This window comes from Lithobates pipiens, unplaced genomic scaffold (genome assembly GCF_037356315.1).
Source record: "Lithobates pipiens isolate NorthernLeopardFrog02 unplaced genomic scaffold, aLitPip1_a1.2 Scaffold_22, whole genome shotgun sequence".
Taxonomy (NCBI): Eukaryota; Metazoa; Chordata; class Amphibia; order Anura; family Ranidae; genus Lithobates; species Lithobates pipiens.
In genome coordinates this window covers 346720976-346737301 of record NW_027507784.1, presented here as the reverse complement: position 1 = coordinate 346737301, position 16326 = coordinate 346720976, and the positions used below count along the sequence as shown (strand labels likewise).

The 16326-nt window shown below is 49.3% G+C and overlaps 1 protein-coding gene across 5 annotated transcripts in view; it reads right to left on the bottom strand.

The window, feature by feature from the left end:
- Positions 1-16326, bottom strand: part of KALRN (kalirin RhoGEF kinase) — a gene marked incomplete at its 5' end in the record, with an annotated part of 215479 nt that overhangs the window by 26160 nt on the left and 172993 nt on the right. For all 5 annotated transcript variants that reach the window (XM_077449731.1, XM_077449733.1, XM_077449734.1 and 2 more), the window contains 1 exon segment: positions 12210-12269. In XM_077449731.1, coding sequence (XP_077305857.1) covers positions 12210-12269 — 60 coding nt within the window.

Below are 16326 nucleotides of genomic sequence, written 5' to 3'. Positions count from 1 at the left end.
CTCCTGTCACCTGATAAACCTCAGAGACGCTCAGAGGAAGGGAGACTCCTAGGGGTTGTCACCTTTTCTTCACGTCAAACCCCAACACTTTAGCGGTACACAGCAATTTTTATTTTATAGTATGAACTATACATAATATTTTGCAATTAAATAACATTTCTAATCAAATGAAGTTAATCACAAGAGTTCCCCTTTACATCAGAGTCCACAGAGTTCCCCTTTTACTTCTGAACTCGCAGAGTTCCCTTACACTGGAAGGGGGGGACTCTGCAGACTCTGATGTAAGCAAGAACTCTGAAGACTCTGACATAAGGGATGCTTTGGGAACCCTGATCTAACGGGGAACAATGGGAACTGTGATATACAGAGAGGACTCTGATGTAAGGGGGATCCCCGATTTACCTTTGTGTACTCAGAGGTAAGGTTGGGGGGAAGAGGTGCAGATCAAGCCCTTTCTCCTCTCCCATCTGTGCGGGGGGAGGGATAATTTTTAGTGCTGGCTTTGGGCAGTGTGAAAGAGACCCTCTCGGCTTACACAATGGCAACCTCATAGTCTGGTCTGAATAATGTGTCCGGGTTTAGGAGGTCAGAAACCCAGATGCATGATTTCAAACCCGAACTGTCCGGGTGAAACCCAGACAAGTGGCAACCCTGGAGACTCCTCAGGTCTGGGCCCAGGGAGGCCCATCTCACTCTGGTGGGTGGATTTCCTGGAGGGGGGGGGGTGCTGTATTGGGGGAAGGTCTGTACTGCGTAGGAGAAAGGATACAAGCCGGGACAGGATCCACACTGGGGGATTGGGGGGGGGGGGACCTTTATCATTGAGGAGGGTGGGGGAAGCTGTAATTAAGAAGATCTGTACTGAGGAAACTCTAAAACTGATTGGGAAGGGGGAGAGCTTTATTTTACAGCAGGAAGGAATATGAAGGGGAGATTTGTACTGGACTGGAGTGTGCTGGGGAGGGAGGGGGCTTTATTGGGGAAGATCTGTACTGCAGCAGGAAGAAATATTAGGGGGAGATTTGTACTGGGGCGGGGGTGTTATGTGACTATGCTGGGGGGGGAGATCTGTACTGGAAGAGAGAACCTGTACAGGGGTAACTCTGTAATTGATAAGGGATGGGGGGGGGGGGGGGTGTTTGGGGAAGATTTGTAGTGCAGGGAGGAGGGGATACTAGGGGGAGATTTGTTTTTGGTTACAGTTTTTATTACTAGGGTAATATGATCAGAAGGGGGGGGGTGTCCTGGTGTGTATATTTGTGGGGGTGCGGTTTGTTTGGGGAAGATCTGTACTGCAGGGAGGAGGGGATACCAGGGGGAGATTTTCACTGAGCTGGAATGTGCTGGGGGGGGGGGGGGGGCTGAATTTGGGGAAGATCTCTATTGTGGGGGTTGTTTGGGGAAGGTTTGTGCTGGGGAACTTTATAATTTATTGGGGGGAGCATTATCGGGGAAAGAATACCAAGGGGAGATCTGTACTGGGGTGGGGGTATGATGCGACTGTGCTGGAGGGGAGGGATCTGTACTGGAAGAGAGGACCTGTAGTGGGGGAACTCTATAAGGGGGGATTTGTACTAGCTTTGGAGCGTGCTGGGGAGTGGGGGGGGGAGCTGAATTTGGGGAAGATCTGTACTGGAGGTGGGAGTGTGCTGAGACAGGAGCTGTGCTGGGGGGGCAGGGGGGGGATACTGAGGGGAGATTTGATCTGGGGCAAGAGTGTGATACATCTGTGCTAGGGGCGGGGAGAGATCTGTGCCAGGGGCGGGGAGAGATCTGTGCCAGGGGCGGGGAGAGATCTGTGCCAGGGGCGGGGAGAGATCTGTGCCAGGGGCGGGCAGAGATCTGTGCCAGGGGCGGGCAGAGATCTGTGCCAGGGGCGGGCAGAGATCTGCACAGGGGCGGGGAGAGATCTGCACAGGGGCGGGGAGAGATCTGCACAGGGGCGGGGAGAGATCTGCACAGGGGCGGGGAGAGATCTGCACAGGGGCGGGGAGAGATCTGCATAGGGGCGGGGAGAGATCTGCATAGGGGCGGGCAGAGATCTGCATAGGGGCGGGCAGAGATCTGTATAGGGGCGGGCAGAGATCTGTATAGGGGCGGGCAGAGATCTGTACAGGGGTGGGGAGAGATCTGTGCTAGGGGCGGGGAGAGATCTGTGCTAGGGGCGGGGAGAGATCTGTGCTAGGGGCGGGGAGAGATCTGTACAGGGGTGGGGAGAGATCTGTACAGGGGTGGGGAGAGATCTGTACAGGGGCGGGGAGAGATCTGTACAGGGGCGGGGAGAGATCTGTACAGGGGTGGGGAGAGATCTGTACAGGGGCGGGGAGAGATCTGTGCTAGGGGCGGGGAGAGATCTGTGCTAGGGGCGGGGAGAGATCTGTACAGGGGTGGGGAGAGATCTGTACAGGGGCGGGGAGAGATCTGTACAGGGGCGGGGAGAGATCTGTACAGGGGCGGGGAGAGATCTGTACAGGTGTGGGGAGAGATCTGTTGCTGGAGCCATGGACAGCAATCAGCTGAAGAGTAATCCAGGCAGAGCGACACTTCCAGATAAAAGTTGGATTATACTTTAATATCAGATCCCACAAAAAGGCGACTTAAAGCTAAACCTGGGCAAAAAGGTTTTCATTTAAATACACCATTCAAAATCCACTTTGTGAGCACCAAATGCCTTTGCAAACCCAGATTTTACTGTATAAAAGTAGCAGTGACATCATCATTGGGCTGTACATAGCCTGTGCAGAGAGCAAAGCTGTAGGAGGGGCCTAGCAGGCTCCACCCACTACAGGCTGCCTGCAGAGAAATACAGGAAGGGGGCGGAGACAAGACCAGTCACCCTGCACAAAGTGAGAGCGCAGAGCTGTGGGAGGGGTCCGGCAGGCTCCTCCCACTACAGGAGGGGGCGGAGACAGGACCAGTCACCCTGCACAAGGAGGAGAGCGCATAGCTGTAGGAGGGACCAAGCAGGCTCCTCCCGCTACAGGAGGGGGCGGAGACAGGACCAGTCACCCTGCAAAGCACAGCAAGATTCAAAGAACAAGGAGCAGGGCACATGGTTTTAGACAATATTTGTTGATCTCAGAGTTCAGCTTTACAGTGTCATATGTTGCAGCTTACCGGTCCTTAGATATGGTAGCTGCATTTTTTAAAAAGTTTTTTCTTTTTTAAAGGGTTTCTTCTATTTTTACCTGATGATCCAGCCAGTAAGTTCATCGTTTTTTTTTTTTTTTTCAAAAGTACAAGCTCTCCAGCAGAATGTATCAGTTTACATGGAAGAGACAAACCATTTATCACCCACAGGGGTGATTACAATGATCCGCTTTTATTTATGTAAACCTTTTATCCCAAAAGGGATAAAAACTGTTACTGGAACTAATTATAAAGTGTGAGCTAGTGTATATAAATCTGCTAGTCCATCTACCCCCCCCCCCCCCCCAGACTGACAATGCTGCTGTCCAAAGGTGCCCCCCCCCTGTTCTCCTTCATCCAGAGTGGGGGACGCTCCAATATAATGGCTACAATCACTCATCCACTGTATCTAAGGAGGGAGCCGTGGTTTTCACCCAGGCTGGACTTCAAACAGGCCTTCCTCTCTATTACCATGGGGGAGGGGGTGATTAGTAGTTTACAGAAGAGAACATTGTTTGTGATTTCAATTCAGCTCGCAGGAAGTGACCAGGACATTGCATTTCTGGCAGGACCACCAGGCATTTTCTGTACTCGCTGAAAATATTCTTTGTCTAAAAACAAATGCAGCCGCCACCTCTGAGGACTGGCAAGCTGCTGCAATATAGGGAACAATGATACATTTGTTTCTATGTTTAGATACACTTTCATCGGATGCTGGAAAGAAACTTTTGTTGCAGATTCAATTTTGTTCCAAAAAGTAAAAAAAAAAAAATGAAATGAAATGACGGCTTCCGGTGTTTTGCGGATAAATAACAATATATGGAAGATGGAATTCCCTCGCCGGTGACTTCCTGTACAGGTCACATCAAACAATTCACCAATATATGTTCAATGATTTTATTGTTTCTCGATTATAAACCGAAATCGTGAAAAAAATAAAATAAATATATATATATATAGACACATCCCAGTAAATAAAGAAGATACAGCGAGGAGGAAAAAGTATTTGACCCCCCTGCTGATTTTGTACGTTCGTCCACTGATGAAGAAACGATCAGTCTATAATTGTAATGGTCGGTTTATTATAACAGTGAGAGACAGAAAAACAACAACAATAACCCGAAAAAAATGCATTTGAAAAAGTTATAAATTGATTTGCATTTTAATGAGTGAAATTAGTATTTGATCCCCGATCAATCGGTAAGATTTCTGGCTCCCAGGTGTCTCCTATACAGGTAAAGAGCTGAGATTAGGAGCACTCTCTCTTAAAGGGAGTGCTCCTAATCTCAGCTTGTTACCTGTATAAAAGTCACCTGTCCACAGAAGCAATGAATCAGGTTCTTAGCGCTCCACCATGGCCAAAGAGCTGTCCAAGGAGAGAAGATTGTAGATCTACACATGGCTGGAATGGGCTACAAAACCATCGCCAAGCGGCTTCGTAAGAGGGTGACAACAGTTGGTGCGATTTTTCGCAAATGGAAGAAACACAAAATAACGATGGATCTCCTCGGTCTGGGGCTCCATGGAAGATCTCACCTCGTGGAGGATCAATGATCAGGAGAACGGTGAGGAATCCGCCCAGAACTACACGGGAGAGTCAATGATCTCAGCTGGGACCATAGTCACCAAGAGAACAATCGGTAACACACTACACCGTGAGGGACTGAAATCCTGCAGCCCCCGCAAAGTCCCCCCTGCTGAAGAAATCACATGTACAGGTCCCTCTGAAGATCACTAATGAACATCTGAATGATTCCGAGGAGAACTGGGGGAAAGTGTTGTGGTCAGAGGAGACCGAAATCCAGATCTTTGGTTTCAACTCAACTCACCGTGTTTGGAGGAGGAGGAGGAATGCTGCCTATGACCCCAAGAACACCATCCCCCACCATCATACATGGAGGACCTATGACCCCAAGAACACCATCCCCCACCATCATACATGGAGGACCTATGACCCCAAGAACACCATCCCCCACCGTCATACATGGAGATCCTATGACCCCAAGAACACCATCCCCCACCATCATACATGGAGGACCTATGACCCCAAGAACACCATCCCCCACCGTCATACATGGAGGACCTATGACCCCAAGAAGACCATCCCCACAGTCATACATGGAGGACCTATGACCCCAAGAACACCATCCCCCACCGTCATACATGGAGGACCTATGACCCCAAGAACACCATCCCCCACCGTCATACATGGAGGACCTATGACCATAAGAACACCATCCCCCACCGTCATACATGGAGGACCTATGACCCCAAGAACACCATCCCCCACCGTCATACATGGAAGTCCTATGACCCCAAGAACACCATCCCCCACCGTCATACATGGAGGACCTATGACCCCAAGAACACCATCCCCCACCGTCATACATGGAGGACCTATGACCCCAAGAACACCATCCCCCACCGTCACACATGGAGGACCTATGATCCCCAAGAACACCTTCCTCCACCGTCATACATGGAGGTCCTATGACCCCAAGAACACCATCCCCCACCGTCATACATGGAGGACCTATGACCCCAAGAACACCATCCCCCACTGTAATACATGGAGGACCTATGACCCCAAGAAGACCATCCCCACAGTCATACATGGAGGACCTATGACCCCAAGAACACCATCCCCCACCGTCATACATGGACGACCTATGACCCCAAGAACACCATCCCCCACCGTCATACATGGACGACCTATGACCCCAAGAACACCATCCCCCACCGTCATACATGGAAGTCCTATGACCCCCAAGAACACCTTCCTCCACCGTCATACATGGAGGACCTATGACCCCAAGAACACCATCCCCCACCGTCATACATGGAGGACCTATGACCCCAAGAACACCATCCCCCACTGTCATACATGGAGGACCTATGACCCCAAGAAGACCATCCCCCACAGTCATACATGGAGGACCTATGACCCCAAGAACACCATCCCCCACTGTCATACATGGAGGACCTATGACCCCAAGAACACCATCCCCCACTGTCATACATGGAAGTCCTATGACCCCCAAGAACACCTTCCTCCACCGTCATACATGGAGGACCTATGACACCAAGAACACCATCCCCCACCGTCATACATGGAGGACCTATGACCCCAAGAACACCATCCCCCACCGTCATACATGGATGACCTATGACCCCAAGAACACCATCCCCCACCATCATACATGGAGGTCCTATGATCCCAAGAACACCTTCCTCCACCGTCATACATGGAGGACCTATGACCCCAAGAACACCATCCCCCACCATCATACATGGAGGACCTATGACCCCAAGAACACCATCCCCCACCATCATACATGGAGGACCTATGACCCCAAGAACACCATCCCCCACCGTCATACATGGACGACCTATGACCCCAAGAACACCATCCCCCACCTTCATACATGGAGGACCTATGACCCCAAGAACACCATCCCCCACCGTCATACATGGAAGTCCTATGACCCCCAAGAACACCTTCCTCCACCGTCATACATGGAGGACCTATGACCCCAAGAACACCATCCCCCACCGTCATACATGGAGGACCTATGACCCCAAGAACACCATCCCCCACTGTCATACATGGAGGACCTATGACCCCAAGAAGACCATCCCCCACAGTCATACATGGAGGACCTATGACCCCAAGAACACCATCCCCCACTGTCATACATGGAGGACCTATGACCCCAAGAACACCATCCCCCACTGTCATACATGGAAGTCCTATGACCCCCAAGAACACCTTCCTCCACCGTCATACATGGAGGACCTATGACACCAAGAACACCATCCCCCACCGTCATACATGGAGGACCTATGACCCCAAGAACACCATCCCCCACCGTCATACATGGATGACCTATGACCCCAAGAACACCATCCCCCACCATCATACATGGAGGTCCTATGATCCCAAGAACACCTTCCTCCACCGTCATACATGGAGGACCTATGACCCCAAGAACACCATCCCCCACCATCATACATGGAGGACCTATGACCCCAAGAACACCATCCCCCACCATCATACATGGAGGACCTATGACCCCAAGAACACCATCCCCCACCGTCATACATGGAGGACCTATGACCCCAAGAACACCATCCCCCACCGTCATACATGGAGGATCTATGACCCCAAGAACACCATCCCCCACCGTCATACATGGAGGACCTATGACCCCAAGAACACCATCCCCCACCGTCATACATGGAGGACCTATGACCCCAAGAACACCATCCCCCACCGTCATACATGGAGGACCTATGACCCCAAGAACACCATCCCCCACCTTCATATATGGAGGACCTATGACCCCAAGAACACCATCCCCACCGTCATACATGGAGGACCTATGACCCCAAGAACACCATCCCCCACCGTCATACATGGAGGACCTATGACCCCAAGAACACCATCCCCCACCGTCATACATGGAGGACCTATGACCCCAAGAACACCATCCCCCACCGTCATACATGGAGGACCTATGACCCCAAGAACACCATCCCCCACCATCATACATGGAGGTCCTATGACCCCAAGAACAGCATCCCCCACCGTCATACATGGAGGACCTATGACCCCAAGAACACCATCCCCCACCGTCATACATGGAGGACCTATGACCCCAAGAAGACCATCCCCACAGTCATACATGGAGGACCTATGACCCCAAGAACACCATCCCCCACCGTCATACATGGAGGACCTATGACCCCAAGAACACCATCCCCCACCGTCATACATGGAGGACCTATGACCATAAGAACACCATCCCCCACCGTCATACATGGAGGACCTATGACCCCAAGAACACCATCCCCCACCGTCATACATGGAGGACCTATGACCCCAAGAACACCATCCCCCACCGTCACACATGGAGGACCTATGATCCCCAAGAACACCTTCCTCCACCGTCATACATGGAGGTCCTATGACCCCAAGAACACCATCCCCCACCGTCATACATGGAGGACCTATGACCCCAAGAACACCATCCCCCACTGTAATACATGGAGGACCTATGACCCCAAGAAGACCATCCCCACAGTCATACATGGAGGACCTATGACCCCAAGAACACCATCCCCCACCGTCATACATGGACGACCTATGACCCCAAGAACACCATCCCCCACCTTCATACATGGAGGACCTATGACCCCAAGAACACCATCCCCCACCGTCATACATGGAAGTCCTATGACCCCCAAGAACACCTTCCTCCACCGTCATACATGGAGGACCTATGACCCCAAGAACACCATCCCCCACCGTCATACATGGAGGACCTATGACCCCAAGAACACCATCCCCCACTGTCATACATGGAGGACCTATGACCCCAAGAAGACCATCCCCCACAGTCATACATGGAGGACCTATGACCCCAAGAACACCATCCCCCACTGTCATACATGGAGGACCTATGACCCCAAGAACACCATCCCCCACTGTCATACATGGAAGTCCTATGTCCCCCAAGAACACCTTCCTCCACCGTCATACATGGAGGACCTATGACCCCAAGAACACCATCCCCCACCGTCATACATGGAGGACCTATGACCCCAAGAACACCATCCCCCACCGTCATACATGGATGACCTATGACCCCAAGAACACCATCCCCCACCATCATACATGGAGGTCCTATGATCCCAAGAACACCTTCCTCCACCGTCATACATGGAGGACCTATGACCCCAAGAACACCATCCCCCACCATCATACATGGAGGACCTATGACCCCAAGAACACCATCCCCCACCATCATACATGGAGGACCTATGACCCCAAGAACACCATCCCCCACCGTCATACATGGAGGACCTATGACCCCAAGAACACCATCCCCCACCTTCATATATGGAGGACCTATGACCCCAAGAACACCATCCCCACCGTCATACATGGAGGACCTATGACCCCAAGAACACCATCCCCCACCGTCATACATGGAGGACCTATGACCCCAAGAACACCATCCCCCACCGTCATACATGGAGGACCTATGACCCCAAGAACACCATCCCCCACCGTCATACATGGAGGACCTATGACCCCAAGAACACCATCCCCCACCTTCATATATGGAGGACCTATGACCCCAAGAACACCATCCCCACCGTCATACATGGAGGACCTATGACCCCAAGAACACCATCCCCCACCGTCATACATGGAGGACCTATGACCCCAAGAACACCATCCCCCACCGTCATACATGGAGGACCTATGACCCCAAGAACACCATCCCCCACCGTCATACATGGAGGACCTATGACCCCAAGAACACCATCCCCCACCGTCATACATGGAGGACCTATGACCCCAAGAACACCATCCCCCACCGTCATACATGGAGGACCTATGACCCCAAGAACACCATCCCCCACCTTCATATATGGAGGACCTATGACCCCAAGAACACCATCCCCACCGTCATACATGGAGGACCTATGACCCCAAGAACACCATCCCCCACCGTCATACATGGAGGACCTATGACCCCAAGAACACCATCCCCCACCGTCATACATGGAGGACCTATGACCCCAAGAACACCATCCCCCACCGTCATACATGGAGGACCTATGACCCCAAGAACACCATCCCCCACCATCATACACCCCCCCACATTATGCTTTGGGGTGTTTTTATGCTAAGGGGACAGGACAACTTCACTGCATCAAAGGGACGATGGACGGGGCCATGTACCATCAAATCTTAGGTAAAAACCTTCTTCCCTCAGCCAGGGCATTGAAAATGGGTCATGGATGGGTCTTCCATCATGACAATGACCCAAAACACACGGCCAAGGCAACGAAGGAGTGACTCCAGAAGAAGCACATTAAGGTCCTGGAGTGGCCTAGCCAGTCTCCAGACCTTAATCCCATAGAAAATATGTGGAGGAAGCTGAAGGTTGGAGTTACCAAACGTCAGCCTGGAAACCTTAATGACTTGGAGAGGATCTGCAAAGAGGACAAAATCCCTCCTGAGATGTGTGCGAACCTGGAGGCCAACTCCAAGAAACGTCTGACCTCTGTGATCGCCAACAAGGGTTTCTCCACCAGTTATGTTTTGTGAAGGGGTCAAATACTTATTTCACTCATTAAAATGCAAATCAATTTATAACTTTTTGAAATGTGTTTTTCTGGATATTTTTGTTGTTTTTCTGTCTCTGTTATAATAAACCGACCAATAAAATGATAGACTGATCGTTTGTCAGTGGGCGAACGTACAAAATGATCAGGGAATCAAATACATTTTTCGTTGGATGAATGTCAGGAGAATTCTTGCAAGCTGAACAAAATTTCTTTGTATTTTTTCCAATAGATTCTGTATCATCATCGCCATCTAGTGGCGAAAATGAGGAATATTTTGTTACTCAGGTATTTCAGAAAACTATACCACATTTTGGCCACTAGATGGAACTGATGATCGAGGAATTCACCTATTAGAAACAATACGAGGACATTTCATTCAGCTTGCATGAATACTTTTGACATTTGTACAAGGAATGTTTTATAAATAGGCCCCTAAATGTTGTACCAACTAAGGATGATGGATGGGGTCCCCAGAATGCATTAATCTACATCGGGGATCTCCAAACTTTCTAAGCAAAGGGCTAGTTTACTGTCCATCAGAGTTTTGGGGGGCCAGACAATGCCCTGTGGTAGTAAACAATGCCTGATCTTCGGTATTAGGGGAGATATAGCTGGTGTCAGTGGGAGGAATAGTGCCCCATCATTGGTGTCAGTGGGAGGAATAGTGCCCCATCGTTGGTGTCAGTGGGAGGAATAGTGCCCCATCGTTGGTGTCAGTGGGAGGAATAGTGCCCCATCGTTGGTGTCAGTGGAAGGAATAGTGCCCCATCGTTGGTGTCAGTGGGAGGAATAATGCCCCATCGTTGGTGTCAGTGGGAGGAATAGTGCCCCATCGTTGGTGTCAGTGGGAGGAATAGTGCCCCATCGTTGGTGTCAGTGGGAGGAATAGTGCCCCATCGTTGGTGTCAGTGGGAGGAATAGCGCCCCATCGTTGGTGTCAGTGGGAGGAATAGCGCCCCATCGTTGGTGTCAGTGGGAGGAATAGCGCCCCATCGTTGGTGTCAGTGGGAGGAATAGTGCCCCATCGCTGGTGTCAGTGGGAGGAATAGCGCCCCATCGTTGGTGTCAGTGGGAGGAATAGCGCCCCATCGTTGGTGTCAGTGGGAGAAATAGTGCCCCATCATTGGTGTCAGTGGGAGGAATATTGCCCCATCATTGGTGTCAGTGGGAGGAATAGTGCCCCATCATTGGTGTCAGTGGGAGTAATAGCGCCCCATCATTGGTGTCAGTGGGAGGAATAGTGCCCCATCATTGGTGTCAGTGGGAGGAATATTGCCCCATCATTGGTGTCAGTGGGAGTAATATTGCCCCATCATTGTTTTCAGTGGGAGGAATAGTGCCCCATCATTGGTGTCAGTGGGAGGAATAGTGCCCCATCATTGGTGTCAGTGGGAGGAATAGTGCCCCATCATTGGTGTCAGTGGGAGGAATAGTGCCCCATCATTGGTGTCAGTGGGAGGAATAGTGCCCCATCATTGTTTTCAGTGGGAGGAATAGTGCCCCATCGTTGGTGTCAGTGGGAGTAATAGTGCCCCATCGTTGGTGTCAGTGGGAGTAATAGTGCCCCATTGTTTGTGTCAGTAATAATGTTTCAAGGGCCAGATAAAGGCAAGCAAAGGGCCACAATTTGGAGACCACTGATCTAGATACAAATCAGGAAACTTATATAATGAAGTGTCACCAGATATGACTGAGCATCAGACCTGTGCTGAGAGAAAAACATATGTTAACCTTTCATTCTGAAAATGCCAATTGCTTGGCTGTCATGCTGATCCAGTGGCTTCAATGCAACTGGCAACTGACCTGGAACAGGCTTTCATGGTTGCATTCTTGATCCAGCATAAGTAACAAAGCCATTCGCTCAGCATGGCAGCCAGTCAGCTAGCATTTTAGAAAAGTGTGACTCAAAGGCTGCACATGAGAAATCGCCACCATACCTCCATGCTAGCACCGGGATCAAAGTCATCACATTCCGACTCCTCGGAACTGTTGTGGTCCTGTAGGTGGAAAGCCAAGAAGAGAAGATTAGAGAGCCGGAATAAATAGTGGCAACTGCTGGGAGAAAGAAATGCTGAACTCCGACTCCCCCCTCCCCCGCCAGAGGAAGGTAATAACAGAGGCCACCAATCCACAAGCCTTACCTTTTTTTCCAAAGACAGAACGACCGAAGAAACTTTACATGAGCCCCTCAAGAGCCAATCGGAGGCCAATATTTCATTGGGCATATCGACACACAGCAGTTGTTGGAGACCAAGCTTGAAAAGATAGCGGTTCAGACCAGGACTGGGACAGAAGGATTTCTTCTGGAGGTCATCGGGTTTCTTGACTTTTCATTGAAAAGGGGTGTACAAAGTTTTCACAACTCCTCAGGAGCAGAGAACCTATACCGAAAGTCTAGAAAATGCGGTTCCAAAGAGCGGAGAGCAATAATCAGAAGAGAGTGGGACGCTAGAGAACAGGATTCCAAAAGAAAGTGACTCTAGAGAGCAGGATTCCATAAAAGAGCTAGGTTCTAGAGAACGGGGTTCTAAAGAGTTAGGATCATAGAGTAAGGATTCCAGTGAGTAAGGCCCTAGAGAGCAGGATTCTAGATTAGGTGTCTCTAAGAAAGCAGGATCCTGAAGAGAGCTGGGTTCTAGAGAATGGGACCCTGAAGAGCAGGATTCCAAAGAGGTTCTCGAGAGGTGGAACCTAGAGGGCAGGATTCTGAAGAGAGTGGTCTGGTTTCTAGAAATGCTTTCTACGGACCCTAGAGAGCAGGATTCTAGAGTGTGATTCTAGAGAGCATGAATCTGAAGAGAGCTAGGTTCTAGAGAGTGGGACCTTTGAAAGCAGGATTATGAAGAGGTTGTCGAGAACAAGACTCCAGAGAGCAGATTTTTGAAGAGGTTCTAGAGCAGTGTTTCTCAATTCCAGTCCTCAAGGCGCCCCAACAGGTCATGTTTTGAGGCTTTCCATTATTTTGCACAGGTGATTTGATCAGTTTCACTGCCTTAGTAATTGCCACAGCCGTTTCATCTGAGGGAAATCCTGAAAACATGACCTGTTGGGGCGCCTTGAGGACTGGAGTTGAGAAACACTGTTCTAGAGAGCGGGACCAGAGAGAGCAGCTTTTTGAAGAAGAGGTGCTAGAGAGCGGGACCCCAGAGAGCAGCTTTTTGAAGAAGAGGTGCTAGAGAGCGGGACCCGGGAAAGTAGGATTCTGAAGAAAGCTAGGTTCCGGGGAGTGAGAACCTAGAGAGCACTAGAGAATGTGAATCTAGAGAGTAGGATTCTGTAAAAAAAAAAAAAAAAAAAAAAACTGTTCTAAACAGTTGGAATCTTAGAGAGAATTATTCTAGAGAGTGGAACCCTAAAAAGCTTGAGTGGGATTCTAGAGAGCAGGAATCAAGTGAGTGAGACCATAGAGAATAGGATTCTAGAGAACGTGGCTCTAGAAAGTAGGATTCTGGAAAAGAGATGGGTTCTAAACATCTGTGGTTCTGGAGAGCACTTTTCTAAAGTGGGGCCCTAGGTAACAGGATTCAGAAGAAAGCTAGATTCTTGAAAGGGATCCTAAAGAGCTGGATTCTAAAAAGTGAGACCTTAGGGAGTAGAAAGAGGAGAGCAAGGTTCTTGGGTGGGATCCCAGAGAACAGGAAACTAGTGAATGAGACCCTAGAGAACAGGATTCTCAAGATTGTGACTCTAGAAAGCAGGATTCTAAAGATATTTAGGGTTCTAAAGGGTGGGGCCCTGGATAGCAGGATTAGGAAGAGGTTCTAGAGCGTGTGACTCCATAGAGGATTATAAAAAGGTTCTAGAGTGGAACCCTAGAAATCAGGATTAGGAAGATATTTTAGAGAGTGTGACTCCATAGGGCAGTGATGGCGAACCTCTGCACTCCAGATGTTTTGGAACTACATTTCCCATGATGCTCAAGTACACTGCAGAGTGCCTGAGCATCATGGGAAATGTAGTTCCAAAACATCTGGGGTGCCAAGGTTTGCCATCACTGCCATAGGGCATGATTATAAAGAGGTTCTATGTTCTAGAGCACAGGATTCTAGATAGGAGTTAGGGTTTTAGAGAGCGGGGTTCAGGGAGGAGAAGGGCAGAATGAAAGGCAATGAAGATTCACCCATCATGTAATACACGCAGAAGGATTACGGGTCTCGTTCTGCATATACATTATAAAATATATTCGTAAAAAACATCAAAATATTTCATATTTTTTCTGCATTGTCTAGGTCGAGGTATTCGGTGACCCTCCGGTGATTGTCCGGCTTTGGTTTTACCAGGACAGCATGCTGGAACTCCTCACTGGTCGTTTGCCCGCCTTTGACAACATAAGGGGGTAAAACTTCCCATTTTGCCCCTAAAAATGGCAGCACATCCCCCGCAGTGATACACACCGGAGGGCAGCAGAATGTTTGAAGATCAATGATCAATCACTGTCCAGTAACTCAGGGGGCGGAGTTATCTCACTCCTGGTGGGAACACTCTAGATTCCAATTGATTATAATTATTTGTGCAGATTGCAAATAACTGAAAGCTTTGAAATATGTAAATGAGATTGTACTCGGAGCTCCGTCAAAATTGTTTATCCACTTCTTGTTATATATGAAGTGCCAAATCTCTGAGTATTTTGCAGTTCTATAAAGTGTAGACTCACCAGAGAGGGCGCTCCACCTGTCCACCACACACACTGCATATTGACCCATAGCCCTGTATATTCCATGATATTTACATACAATGCATCTGGAAAGTGGTCACTTTTTCCACATTTTGTTATGTTACAGCCTTATTCCAAAATGGATTAAATTCATCATTTTCCTCAAAATTCTACAAACAATTCCCCAATAATGACAACCTGAGAGAAGTTCGTTGGAAATCTGTGCAAATTTATAAAAAGAAAAAATCCCATGTACATAAGCATCACAGGCTCCCCCCATGTACAGAGGTATCACAGGCTCCTCCCATGTACAGAGGTATCACAGGCTCCTCCCATGTACATAAGTATCACAGGCTCCTCCCATGTACATAAGTATCACAGGCTCCTCCCATGTACATAAGTATCACTGGCTCCCCCCATGTACATAAGTATCACAGACTCCTCCCATGTACATAAGTATCACAGGCTCCTCCCATGTACAGAAGTATCACAGGCCCCTCCCATGTACATAAGTATCACGGGCTCCTCCCATGTACAGAAGTATCACGGGCTCCTCTCATGTACAGAAGTATCACAGACTCCTCCCATGTACATAAGTATCACAGACTCCTCCCATGTACAGAAGTATCACAGGCTCCTCCCATGTACAGAAGTATCACAGACTCCTCCCATGTACATAAGTATCACGGGCTCCTCCCATGTACAAAAGTATCACGGGCTCCTCTCATGTACAGAAGTATCACAGGCTCCTCCCATGTACATAAGTATCACGGGCTCCTCCCATGTACAGAAGTATCACAGGCTCCTCCCATGTACATAGGTATCACAGGCTCCTCCCATGTACACAAGTATCACAGGCTCCTCCCATGTACATAAGTATCACAGGCTCCTCCCATGTACATAAGTATCAAGGGCTCCTCCCATGTACATAAGTAACACAGGCTCCTCCCATGTACACAAGTATCACAGGCTCCTCCCATGTACACAAGTATCACAGGCTCCTCCCATGTACACAAGTATCACAGGCTCCTCCCATGTACACAAGTATGACAGGCTCCTCCCATGTACATAAGTATCACAGGCTCCTCCCATGTACATAAGTATCACAGCCTTTGCTCAATACTTTGGTGAAGCTCCTTTGGCACCAATTACAGCCTCAAGTCTTGGTGAGTATGATGTATGATGAGTATGATGTATGATGTATGATGAGTATGATGTATGATGAGTATGATGTATGATGAGTATGATGTATGATGAGTATGATGCTACAAGCTCGGCACTCCTATTTTTGGTCAGTTTCTCCCATTCTTCTTTGTAGGACCTCTCAAGCTCCATCAGGTTGGATGGGGAGTATCGGGGCACAGCCATGTTCAGATCTCTCCGGTGATGTTCAATCGGGT